The sequence below is a fragment of the Gorilla gorilla genome, chromosome 3, assembly GCF_029281585.2.
Source record: "Gorilla gorilla gorilla isolate KB3781 chromosome 3, NHGRI_mGorGor1-v2.1_pri, whole genome shotgun sequence".
Taxonomy (NCBI): domain Eukaryota; kingdom Metazoa; phylum Chordata; class Mammalia; order Primates; family Hominidae; genus Gorilla; species Gorilla gorilla.
In genome coordinates, this window is record NC_073227.2 from 11,247,278 (window position 1) to 11,261,081 (window position 13,804).

At 44.9% G+C, this 13,804-nt stretch overlaps 1 protein-coding gene across 6 annotated transcripts in view; it reads left to right on the top strand.

The window, feature by feature from the left end:
- FAM193A (family with sequence similarity 193 member A) overlaps positions 1-13,804 on the top strand; it is a 195,489-nt gene that overhangs the window by 139,428 nt on the left and 42,257 nt on the right. For all 6 annotated transcript variants that reach the window (XM_055384378.2, XM_063705032.1, XM_031010479.3 and 3 more), the window contains one exon: positions 13,059-13,257. In XM_055384378.2, the coding sequence (XP_055240353.2) occupies positions 13,059-13,257 (199 nt within the window). The remainder of the gene's footprint in view (positions 1-13,058; positions 13,258-13,804) is intronic.

Here is a 13,804-nt window from a genome sequence, read left to right on the forward strand (position 1 = left end):
GCTTAGTGTTTAGTGATGTTGGGCATCTTTTCATTGTTCATTGACTATTCGTATATCTTCTTTGGAGAAACATCTATTCAAGTCCTTTGCTCGTTTTTGAATCAGGTTTGTTGTTGTTGTTGCATTTTAGTTCTGTTTCTATTCTGGATATTAGTCCTTTATCAGATATATGATTTGCAAGTATTTTCTCCCATTCTATGGGTTGCCTTTTTACTCTGTTGATAGTGTCTGTTGACGCATAACATTTAAAAATTTTTCAGCCAGGCGCGGTGGCTCACGCCATCCTGGCTAACACAGTGAAACCCCGTCTACTAAAAATACAAAAAATTAGCCGGGTGTAGTGGCAGGCGCCTGTAGTCTCAGCTACTCGGGAGGCTGAGGCAGGAGAATGGCGTGAACCCGGAAGGTGGCGTGAACCCGGAAGGTGGAGCTTGCAGTGAGCCGAGATCACGTCACTGCACTCCAGCCTGGGCGACAGAGCAAGATTCCGTCTCAAAAAAAGAAAAAATTTTCATGCAGTCCAATTTGTCTATTCTTTGTTGCCTGTGCCTTTGGCGTTACATCCAATAAATCATTGCCAGATCCAGTGTTGTGAAGCTTTTGCCCTCTGTTTTCTCCTAAGAGTCTTGTTCTTTCCTTACATTTAGGTCGGTAATCCATTTTTTAGTTCATTTTTATATATGGTGTTAGGTAAGGGTCCAACTTCATTCTTTTGCATGTGGATATTCAGTTGTCCCAGTACCATTTGTTAAAAAGACTGCCCTTTTCCTGTTGAAGGATCTTGCCATCCTTGTCAAAAATCATTTGACCATATATCTGAAGTTCCAGTTTTGGGCTTTCTGTTCTGTTCATTGGTCTGTATGTCATGCTGATACCACACTGTTTTGATTGCTATATCTTTGCAGTAAGTTTTGAAATCAGGAAGTGTGAGTCCACCAGGTTTGGTGGTTTTTTTTGTTTGTTTGTTTTTGTTTTGTTTTGTTTTTTGTAAAGATTGTTTGGGTTGGCCGGGCACGGTGGCTTACACTTGTAATCCCAGCACTTTGGGAGGCCGAGGCGGGCGGATCACAAGGTCAGGAGATCGAGACCATCCTGGCTAATACAGTGAAACCCTGTCTCTACTAAAAATACAAAAAATTAGCCGGGCGTGGTGGCACGTGCCCTGTAGTCCCAGTTACTCGGGAGGCTGAGGCAGGAGAATCACTTGAACCCAGGAGGCGGAGGTTGCAGTGAGCCAAGATCGCGCCATTGCACTCCAGCCTGGGCAACAAGAGGGAAACACTGTCTCAAAAAAAAAAAAAAAAAAAAAAAAAGATTGTTTGGGTTATTCAGGATCCTGTGAGATTCTATATGAATTTAGGGTGGATTTTTCTATTTCTTCAAAATACATCATTGGGATTTTGATAGGGACTGCATAACTGCATTGAATCTGTAGATCACTTTGGGCAGTATGTACATTCTAACAGTATTGTCTTCTAATCAACGAATATGGTATGTATTTTCATTTATTTATGTTTTTTTAATTTCTTAGAGCAGTGTTTTGTAGTGTGTGTTTGTTTGTTTGTTTGTTTGAGACAGAGTCTCCCTCTGTTACCCAGGCTGGAATGCAGTGGCACGATCCCGCTCACTGCAACCTCCACCTCCTGGTTTCAAATGACTCTCCTGCCTCACTCAGCCTCCCGTACAGGCACGTGCCACCACGCCCGGCTAATTTTTTGTATTTTAATAGAGATGGGGTTTCACCATGTTAGCCAGGATGGTCCCAATCTCCTGACCTCATGATCTGCCCGCCTTGGCCTCCCAAAGTGGTGGGATTACAGGCGTGAGCCACCGCGCCTGGCCTGTTTTGTAGTTTTTATGATACAACTCTTTCACTTCTTTGGTTAATTCCCGTTAGTGTTTTGTTTTGGTTTTGGTGGTTTTTTTTTTTTTTTTTTGAGACAGAATCTCACTTTGTCACCTACGCTGGAGTGCAGTGGCATGATCTTGGCTCACTGCACCCTCCACCACCCAGGTTCAAGCGATTCTCCTGCCTCAGCCTCCTGAGTAGCTGGGATTACAGGCATGTGCCTCCATGCCTGGCTAATTGTTGTATTTTTAGTAGAGACGTGGTTTCACCATGTTGGTCAGGCTGGTCTCGAACTCCTGACCTCAAGTGATCCGCCCGCCTCGGCCTCCCAAAGTGCTGGGATTACAGGCATGAGCCACTGTGCCCAGCCCTAAATTATTATTTTTGATGCTGTTGTGAATGGAATTGTTTTCATAATTTCCTTTTCCAACTGACCATTGTTAGTGTATAGACGTGCAGCTGATTTTCGAGTGTTGATTTTGTATCTTCCTACTTTGCTGAATTCATCTATTCTAACAGACTGTTTCTGTGGAATCTTTGGAGTTTTCTACATTGTAAAATCATATCATCTACAAACAGAGATAATTTTACTTCTTCCTTTCCAGTTTAGATGCCTTTTATTTCTTTTTCTTGCCTGTTTGCTCCGGCTGAAATTTCTAATACTGTGTTGAAGAGAAGTAGTGAAAGCAGGCATCCTTGCCTTGTTCCTGTTATTTAAGGAAAAGCTTTCATTCGTTCACCATTGTTTGCTGTGGGTTTTTCATATGTGGCTTTTATTATGTTTTGGTAGTTTTCCTTCTATTCCTAGTTTGTTGGGTGTTTTTGTAATGAATGGGTGTTGAATTTGTCACATGCTTTTTCTGCACCAGTTGTGATGATCTTTGGCTTTTTCCAGTCTGTTAATGTGGCATATTAACATTGATTACTTTTTATACATAGAATTATCCTTGCATTCTGGGAATGACTCCCACTTGGTCATGGTGTATGAATCTTTTAATATGCTGCTGAATTCAGTTTGCTAGTATTTTGTTGAGGATGTTTGCATGAATGTTCACAAGCAATACTCGTTTGTAGTTTTCTTTCTTTTTTTTTTTTTTTTTTTTTTGAGACAGAGTTTTGCTCGTTACCCGGGCTGAGTGCAGTGGTGTGATCTTGGCTCACTGCAACCTCTGCCTCCCGGGTTCATGTGATTCTCCTGCCTCAGCCTCCGGAGTAGCTGGGATTACAGGCATGCACCACCAGGCCCGGCTAATTTTGTATTTTTAGTAGAGACGGGGTTTCTCCATGTTGGTCAGCTGGTCTCGAACTCCCGACCTCAGGTGATCCACCCGCCTCGGTCTCCCAAAGTGTTGGGATTACAGGCGTGAGCCACCACGCCCGGCCCTGTAGTTTTTCTTACAGTGTCTTTGGCTTTGGTATGGGGATATGCTCAGGACATGAGTTAGAAAGTGTTCCCTCCTCTTCAGTTTTTTGGAAACTTTGAGAAAGATTGGTATTAATTCTTTAAATATTTGGTAGAATTGACAGGTGAAGCCATCAGGTTTGGGGCTTTTCTTTATTGGGTGATTTTTTTTTTTTTTTCTTTGAGACGGAGTCTTGCTCTGTCACCCAGGCTGGAATGCAGTGGCACAATTTCCACTCACTGCAACCTCCGCCTCTCAGATTCAAGCGATTCCCTGGCCTCAGCCTCCAAAGTAACTGGAACTACAGGCACATGCCACCACACCCAGCTAATTTTTGTATTTTTAGTAGAGACGGGGTTTTGCCATGTTGGCCAGGCTGGTCTCAAACTCCTGACCTCAGGTGATCCACCCATCTCGGCCTCCCAAAGTGCTGGGATTACAGGCGTGAGCCACTGCGCCCGGCCTGTTGGGTGGTTTTTGATTACCAGTTCAATCTCCTTACTAGTTACAGGTCTGTTCAGACTTTTCTATTTCTTTATGATTTCGTCTTGATAGGTTTTGTGTTTCTAAAAACTTTTTCATTTCATCTGTTTTATCCAGTGTGTTGGTGTACAGTTGTTCGTAATACTTTCTTTTTTCTTTGAAACAGCATCTCACTCTGTCACCCAGGCAGGAGTACAATGGCATGATCATAGCTCATTGCAGCCTCAAACTCTTGGGCTCAAGCGTTCCTCCTGCCTCGGCCCCCCAATAGCTGGGATTACAGGCATGTGTCACCACTCCCAGCTAATTGTTTTTTTATTGTTTTGGACTCTTCCAGAGAGAAGACAGGGTCTCACTATGTTACCCAGTCTGGACTGAAACTCCTGGGCTAAAGCAGTCCTACTACCTCAGCCTCCCAAAGTGCTGGGATTATAGGCATGAGTTACCAAGCCCAGGCAATACTTACTTTCTTTCTTTCTTTTTTTTTTTTTTTTTTTTTGAGACGGAGTCTCGCTCTGTCGCCCAGGCTGGAGTGCAGTGGCGCGATCTCGGCTCACTGCAAGCTCCGCCTCCCGGGTTCACGCCATTCTCCTGCCTCAGCCTCCCATATAGTTGGGATTACAGGCGCCCACAACCATGCCCGGCTAATTTTTGTATTTTTGGTAGAGATGGGGTTTCACCATGTTGGTCAGGCTGGTCTCGAACCCCTGACCTCAGGTGATCCACCCGCCTGGACCTCCCAAAGTGCTGGGATTGCAGGCATGAGCCACAGCGCCCAGCCCAGCCAGTACTTTCTTATAATACCTTTTATGTTTTTTTCTTAATTTTAATTTAATTTTCTGTTTTTTAGAGATAGTCTTGCTCTGTTGCCCAGGCTGGAGTGCAGTAGCACGATCATAGCTCACTGGAGCCTCGAACGCTTGAGCTCAAATGATTCTCCCGTGCTAGCCTCCCAAGTAGCTATGATTACAGGTGTGCGCCACCACTCCCAGCCCCTTTTATTTCTGTGTAATCAATAATAATGTCCCCACTTTCATTTCTGATTATAGTAATTTGAGTCTTTTTTTTTTCTTAGTCCATCTCACTAAAGTTTTGTCAGTTTTGTTTCTCTTTTCAAAGAACTATATTTTGGTTTCATTGATTTTTTTTTTCCCTATTTTTCTATTCTCTATTTCATTGATCATTAATCTCTGCTCTAAATTATCTTTCTTCTGCTAGCTTTGGGTTTAGCTTGTTCTTTTTCTAATTCATTAAGATGTGAAGTTAGGGAGGGTTTTTTGTTTCATTTTATTTGTTGTTGTTATTGAGACAAAGCTTATTCAGTTGCCCAGCCTGGAATGTAGTGGTGCGATCTTGGGTCACTGCAACCTCGACCTCCTGGGCTCAAGCAATCCTCCTGACCCATAGTCTCATAGCTTGGACTACAGGTGTGTGCCACCATGCCCAGCTATCTATCTGTCTGTCTGTGTATTTATTTACGTAGGGACGGAGGTCTCACCATGTTGCCCAGGTTGGTCTCAAACTCCTGGGCTCAAGCAATCCTCCTGCCTCAGCCTCCCAAAATGCTGGAATTACAGGCATGAGCCACCACGCCTATCCTAGTTAGGTTGCTGATAGAGATCTTTCTTGTTTTTTGATGTGTTTGTAGCTATACATTTTGCTCTTAGTGCTTGCTTTCACTGCGTCCCGTAAGTTTCAGTGTGTTATGTTTTTGTTTTCATTTGTCTCTAAGTATTTTCTGCTTTTCTTTGTAATTTCTTTATTGATCCATTGGTTGTTTCCATCCCTTTACTTTTAACTTCTCAGGGTTTTTTTTTGTTTGTTTTTTTATTTTTATTTTTATTTTTATTTTTTTGAGACAGAGTCTTCCTCGGTCGCCCAGGCTGGAGTGCAGTGATGCGATCTCGGCTCACTGCAAGCTCCACCTCCTGAGTTCACACCATTCTCCTGCCTCAGCCTCCCGAGTAGCTGGGACTACAGGTGCCCACCACCATGCCCGGCTAATTTTTTGTATATTTAGTAAAGACAGGGTTTCACCATGTTAACCAGGGTGGTCTCAATCTCCTGACCTTGTGTTCTGCCCACCTCGGCCTCACAAAGTGCTGGGATTACAGGCGTGAGCCACCTTCTCAGGGCTTTCATATGTAAAGTAGGTTTCTTGTAGACATGTATAGTTGTGTTTGTTTTTTATTTTTAGAGATGGACTCTTGCTATGTTACCCAAGCTGAACTTGAACTCCTAGCCTCAAGCAGTCCTCCCACCTTGGCCTCCTGAGTAGCTGGGACTATAGGCGCATGCCACCATGCTTGTTGTTTTTTGATATACTCTGATAGTCTTTGTCTTTTCATTGGTGTATTTGACTATTCACATTTAAAGTGATTTTTTGATATATTTAGATTAATATCAGCCATGTTTGTAATTGTTTCCTATTCATTATGAGTCTTTTTCTGCCTTCTCTACTTTTAATTAAGCATTTTATGATTTTATCTCCTCTGTTAGTATATCAATTTTATTTATCTTTTTTAAAATTTCTGCAGTTGCCCTGGAGTTTACAATATACATTTTGAACTAATCTAAGTCCTTTTTCAACTAACTAATGTAAAAAAGGTAACATTTAACAGATTACTCCCGACCCTTCCCTATTCCCTGTGACATTGCTGTCATTATTTTCACTTATCCACATGTTAATCACCCAGTACACTGTTGATGATTACTTTCAAGTTATCTTTTAGATTAATAATAAGAAGAAGATATTTTACTTTGTCTTTATTCCTTCTCTAGTATTCTTCCTTTCTTTATGTAGATCCACGTTTCTGACCTTCTATCTGAAGGAAATCTTTTGACATTTCTTGCAGGGCAGGTCTGCTGGTGATGAGCTCTCTCAGTTTTTGTTTGTCTGAGGAAGTCTTTATTTCTCCTTCACTTTTGAAGGATAATTTCACTGGACACATAATTCTAGGTTGGTGGTTTTTTTCTTTGAACACTTTAGAACTGTTTAACTTCCCTCTGTCCTTGCTGGCATGGTTTCTGATTTCTGACAAGATGTCCTCTGGAATTCTTTTCCCTGTTCTTCTGTAGGTCCACTTGCCCCCACCCAGCTGCTTTCAAGATTTTCTCTCTTTTTTTTTTTTTTGAGACGGAGTCTTGCTCAGCCTCCCAGGCTGGAGTGCAGTGGCGCCATCTCAGCTCACTGTAACCACTGTCTCCCAGGTTCAAGCGATTCTCCTGTCTCAGCCTCCCAAGTAGCTGGGATTACAGGCTCCCGCCATCATGCCCGGCTAATTTTTGTATTTTAATAGAGACGAGGTTTCACCATGTTGGCCAGGCTGGTGTTGAACCCCTGACCTCAGGTGATCGCCCGCCTTGGCCTCCCATAGTGCTGAGATTACAGGCATGAGCCATGGCACCTGGCCAAGATTTTCTCTTTTTCTTTGGTATTCTGCAGGTTGAATAGAATATGTCTTTGTGTAGCTTTGGGGGTATTTATTCCACTTGATGTTCTCTGAATTCTTTGGATCTGTGCTGTCAGTTGTTAATTTTGGAGACTTTTTAGCTATTACTACTTCAACTGTTTCTCTAGTCTCTCCTTCCAGCATTCCACTTACCAGGTGTTATATCTTTCGAAACTGTCCCACAGGTTTTGGATGTTTTGTTCTATTGGGGAGATTATTTCTGTTTTTGTTTTTAATTCTTGTTTCTCTTTGCCTTGCAGTATGGGAAGTTTCTGCTGACATATCTTGCAGCTCCCTGACTCTTTCCTTGGCCGTGTCGTCTCCTGATGAGCCCATCACTGATAGTCTTCGTTTCTCTTACATTGTTTTTATTGCCAGCATTTCTTTCCATCTCTCTGCTCACACGGCCCCCTTGTTCTTGCATGCTGTCTACTTTTTCCATTAGAGCCTTTGGCCTACCAATCATTTTCAATTTCCTGTTTGATAATTGCCATCCATGTTATCTCCATGTTCCTGCAAGCATTCAGTTGTCTCTGTCAGCCTCTGGTGAGATTGGTGTTAGAGCTTCTTCTGTTCTGCATTCCTAACACTCTCTTGCATGTTTCTCATCTCCTTGTCTCCCAATTCCATGTTCTGAGAACTTTTTTGGGATCAGTCCTCCAGTTAAGTGATTCTGTAGTGGTGCCTAGCCTGCCACTTAAGTCCTAATTCTGACTATATTTATTATTTATAAGTTTTAATTTACTTTTTTTTCCCAAAGATACTTAGTAGCTGTTTATATTCTCTTGTTCCTTGTTTTTTTTTTTTCTTTCTTTAAGTATTTCACACATAGGTTCTCTGTGTTTGAATGAAACCTTGAGCATCCAGATTCGTTTTCTGCTGATATCACCTGTGATGTATTATTTCCTTTTGCGGATGGAGTATATGAAGAGGTTATGTTTTGCTCAGCTTACTCTGTGAGAACCACAGCCCTCCATAGTGGATGCTTCCCTGTGAGGGTTGGCGTCTGCTGATGCGAGAGCTGCCTGAGACCTGGGCTCCTCTTGAGGGCCTCCAGACTGCTGCCCCCACACGTCACTGTGGCGATGGTGTGCAGCCGTTCCTTCCCCTCACCTCCACCTCGCTTCTCTCATCACCTCCTAATACTTCTTTTCATCCTTTGCCTTTGTCGATAGCAGTTGGTTACCAAAATGTTCAGTGTCATTTCTCTCAGATCTAGAGCTAAGTAGCCCCTCTTACCCAACAAGGCCCAGACCAGGGGGGAAGAACAGCTTTCAAGAGAAGAGCAAAGCCGAGCAGGTGCGGCTGCATTTTGCTGCTCCTTCCACGTGGCCTAGGAGTAGGAAGTTAACGACTACAGGGCCTGAATCTATACCGGAACCCAAGGCATGTGACTTTGAATCCTGGGTCTTTTTCATCCAACACGGAGGATGTACTGTGAAACAGTTGGTGTACTAAGAAAGGGCCTAGAAGTGAAGACAGGGATGTCTCTAAGTCTCTACTGAGAACTTTGCAGTGGAGCATTTGCAGTGGCCACTGGGTTCTGGCCCTCAGGAGTTCAGTGTATCAAGTGGAGCCTGGTGACGTGGTGTAAGGGGAGAACCGGGTGCCAAGTAGCCTTGGTCCCTTGTTAGCTTCGAGGGCCAGGGTGTATCTTTACACTCCCTCTCTGGGTTACTTTGAGACTTAAGTAAAACCACTGGAAACACATTTAATACAGTTAAAACATGATTCAATTAAATACAGTTTAAAGTATAAGTGCAGATTTAGATTGGGCAGGTAAAGCTATGTGGATAATAGGGTCAGAAATAGGTTGCAGTATGGGGATCACATTGTGATCTTTGACCTGCATGTTCTTTTAGAGCTGAGATTCAGCTCTTCCAGCCTGAAAACTGGCACAGCCAAAGCAAAGATGGTCCTTCGCCTCTTTACCATCTCTGGGAGAAATACCAAAAAACCTGTTAAGCAAAAATACAGAGACAGTCCGTCATCTTAACCTTTTCGTTACTGGGGATACAACTGGAACTCATTTTTGCTCGGATGCTTACTGTTGGGAACCTCTCACGTGTGGGCCTCATGACTCAGTCTGCGGCTCTTGCTCCTCATGTCTTGCACCCATGTTCCATGTCCGAGTGGGTGTGGGTGGTAGAGGACAGGCGAGTCACCCAACTCCTGGATAAACTCAGTGTGTGCGCAGTGGAAAGCAGTTTGTTGTGTTTGCATTTGTGTCAGAGCTTTCATTTAAAGCAACAGTTTTCCTTTTCTATGGATTACTTCTTTTGTCCCAAAGTGGATAAAAATGCAAAACTTCTGCTAGTTGAAGCTTTGTGGGTTTGTATAACGAGTGAAATCGGTGTTCTGATTCAATAGCATAATCCACATTCTGAGAGAGTTTCTTTACAGTTACATCATTGGTGGACTTATAAAGTCATGGTCCAAAAATGGTCTAGGTGACAGACACCTATTTTTTCCTGAAAGAAATCCATAAGCTGTTGAGGTCAGTAGGCATCTTCTGCAAAAGCATTAAAGAAAATACAACTCTTTTTGTTACTGATCCCTGTTACTTTTGTCCCTACAACTGGGCTTCCGTTTTTGAGTATGTGGGGTTCTGAATAGTGTGTAAATCAAATGCGTAGAATCATTGCCATATGTTTCCAATATTACAGTTATATAGATGCATTCCCTTATTCCTCTAAGCTAGACACTGTTCAGCAAACACTTATTGAACACCCAATATGTGCCAGGCCCTGTGCTAGACTCTAGGAAGACAAAAATCGGTCAGTCTTGGCCCCTCTTTTCAAAGAGTTCACAGTCTAAAGAGAAGACAAAAACATAATCAGAATATCAAAATGTTGTGACTTACAGATGCTAGGCAGAAAAGTAACACCAAAGAGAGAAAATTTTAAATGAGCCCACGGGTGGTTTTGCAGAGGAGGTGATGCTGAAATAGGGTTTTGAAGCATAAGCAAGAGCTCTCTGAACACACATGGGTGGTGGAGCCCAGGCTCTCAGCCAGGCTTTTCAAACCTGAAACCAAACAACTCATGGTCGTGTCTTGAGGAGTCCAGGAGACACTTAACGTAGCTTCAGAACACTGAGAGTGCTTCTAGTCATGGTTTACCAGCTGGGCCAGCACAACGGGACTGCTGCTCAAAGCTAGCGGGTTGGCATCTGTCACAGGTTTCTGCCTTTTATAAGAAGGTACTCAAGACTAAGAAGTCTTCTACTTGTTACTTTTTGTCAATTACTTCTCAGCAAAGCAGCTCTTAGCTTATCGCTGCTTTGTAGAAATGGGTATCTATTGAAATACATTTTTCTATTTTCCTGGCTCGTGTCCCGTGGGGCTCCCTTACCAAAACAATGACTTCAGGCCCTTTCCTGTATCCTGGGTGGCCCGTCTGGACCTGTTTATTCCTGCTGTTGAGTCCTGAGTGTCTGCTCTACCCTCCTCTCCCCCTTTGCCTTCCTGGGCCTGTTCCAGGTCAGTGGACTTGCTGAGCTGTCCAGCAGCCCAGAGGGGAGTGCTTCCTCTCTGCTCTGAAGCACTATGGGAGAAGGGCAAGGTAGAAAGGTTTGGTCGGTTGGTCAGGTGTTTTGTGTCCAGGGACTCTATGTCTATATAAGTAGTCTCTATATAGTAGTCTCTAAGACTGTTGTCCTAGAAAATGAAAGCAGTGCACCGTCACACTCACTGAATACTTACTATGGGCCAGGCAGTGTGCTCAATTCTTACCATACCCCTGGAGGTAGGTATTTCCAGATTACAGATGAGAAAACTAAAGCACAAAAAGATTGAGTGATTTGCCTGAGGTCACACAGCTAGTAAAAGGGAGAGCTGGCATCCGAGCTCGCCAGACTGCAGAGCCCAAAGGCCAAGACGTGGGACTAGAGTTCAGATCTAGCTGTCACCTGACCGTGCCTCCTCATAGTGGAGCCAGCAGTGGTAGCTCCTGGACTAGATGTGCAGTCCCAGCTTTCATCTTGATAGCTCCAGAATTCCTCCTTTCCTTGCCACCTTCACTGCCATTGCTTCATCCTTTCTCATCCCCTGACTAACCACTTGTCCTCCTTCCGCCTTCTGGTTCATCCACAGTATTGCCACAAATTGATCTTTCCACGAAGCTGACCAAATCATCTCACTCTGCTGTTTAAATCCCTCTGTGACTCCCCAGCCCCTTCAGAACAAAGTGATGCAAAGTTGTCTTTGGCCTGGCTGCTGCCCCCACTCAACCTGGAGCCTGTCAAGGTGTAGCACGGTCATCCCTGTACGTGCGCCATCCCTTTGCTCCTGACCTCTTCCTGTCCTCCCTCTGCCCCAGCCAGGCCGGCAGGATTCTGCCGAACCATCGCCCATTCTTAAGAACCCTCCAGGGAACCCTCCCGCTTGAGTTTAAAGAATTCACTGCTCATTTCTGCATCCCAGAGGATGTGATGACCAGGTTGCCCATAACTGGGCACTTCTCCTCTCCAGCAGACAGAAGTCCTGCTGAGGGAGAACCGTATGTCTGCCCAGCATTAGCAAGGACTGGGGGAGAAGGGCCAAGACCCAGATGTCCCACCTCATCCTAGAGCGCATATAATTTGGGGAAAGGCAGACATTAAACCAATAGGCTACAAGTAGGTCTCGAATTATAACTGTGGTAAGTGCTAAGAGGGAAAATGACGGATTTTAGTGTGTTCAGTGGGAAGGCTCACCTTGGTCTTGGGTGTTGGGTCCTGGGAGGTGACAGCAAAGGCAATGCCGGCTTCTCTGAGGAAGTGATCTTTAGGCCGAGGCCTGCAGGATGAGTGTGAGTGTGGTAACGAGCTGAGGCTTGCACATTCTATAGAGCATGGACACAGCACAAGCAAAACTTAGGGCCAAGGAGGTGAATAGGCATGTGCCGGCCAAGGGGAGGCCTGTGTGTCCAGGGCTTTGGTGAGTAGGAGGGGTGGAGGTGGTGGGCCCAGCTCCCTTGGAACTTTTCAGGCCAGAGCCTTGAGAAGTCATTGCTGCATCCTGAGCAGGGGAGTGACGTGCTCGAATTTACATTCAACAAAGATCACTCTGGCTGTGGTGGGGAGAAGGACTGGGAAGAGTTCCTGGTGCAAATGTGCAGGCTGTTGCACTGCGCCGCTGTGAGAACATGGTGCTCAGGATCTCCTAAGGAGGTCAGCAGCCAGGGCCTGTTGCCTGGATAGCGGCTGAGGCAGAGGGAGGACCCAAGGGGGCCCCAGCCTGTGCAGGAGCAGCCAGATGGCTAGTGGCTCAATAAATGCATGGGTGTTGGCTAGCCAGCTGGCCCAACCCTGATCACCTTCCCTTGGTGCCTTCAACAATGGTCTGCCCCACAGGGCCCAGGGCGGGGCTTGCCAATGAGGCAGCTCCTTTGAGAACGCCCTGGTCTTTAGAGCACAGTATACAAATTCCTCTAGGTCATTAGACTTGTGCTGTACCTTGCCTGGGTATAAGAGGTCAGTGTAAGGGTTTTATCCATTTTCATCAGTGATTCCAAAGTTGACTTATTAGTGATGATCATTAAAATGCTTGCTGAGATTAAGCCGTAGAAACAGATCTTACGACGCACATGACACACTCACATGTGACCCAGTAGGAATGTGAGAAGTTACTGAGTTGTCTAAAGTTTGTTCAGATATACTCCTCAAGGCATCGGTTGCTTTTCATATCTACATCTGGTTGAAATTTGACCTGTCGTGTACAGTCTCATAAATCAAGTCCATGTTTTGTGAGATGTGCTCCCCCTGGGCCTCAGCTCATGGCGAGCACATCCCATTGAGGCTCATAATGAATTGTCTGTCTGTAGTTTAACTACTTACCTAGGTAAACAGAATATTAATTTTGATATGTGATTAGAAAATTTTTTTTTGTAGGCTTTACCGCCAGCACCTGTTCAGAATCACACAAATAAGCATCAGGTATTCAATGCATCTCTTCAAGACCATATTTATCCGAGCTGTTTTGGGAATACTCCAGAGTGGAATAGTTCTAAATTTATAAGTCTTTGGGGATCAGAAGTGATGAATGATAAGAACTGGAATCCTGGCACTTTCTTGCCAGATACAATTTCTGGTAAGGAATTTGTTAAAACTTTCTTGAAGTTTTAAAATAACCTGAGTAGACTGACATCTTTGCCGTAGTCTCCCGTGGAAGCCCTGGTGCAGCTGTAGCCAGCTGCTGCTCCACCACCTCTGTCTCCAGTGGGAGGCCCCTCGGGGCTGTCATCCTCCTCCATCCTCTCGCATCTGCCACCAGTCGGTCCCACTGTGTGACTGAGCGGAGCAAGACTCTGGCTCCATGGCTGCCCGTCAGCCCGGTGAGCCACATGGGCGTGGCTTCAGCGCTGCTGAGGGTCTTGTGACCACGGTCGGGTGCCCGGCCTTCAATTCTCGAGCAGTGGTGACAGCCAGACCTCAGCCCCCCCGGTGCACAGGGGCAGGAAGAAAGTGCCACAGTTGACTTAAATCTGTGACTCACACTCCTTCCTCTGGTTACTGCATTGGCGCCACGTGGCCTCTCTCCCCTTTACTAGCTGCTTACTCCCCAGCTGCCTCAGCCACTGAGGCCCAGCTGTTACTTCAGTCGCAGGGTCAGGGGCACCTGGAAAGGGGCTGGTACC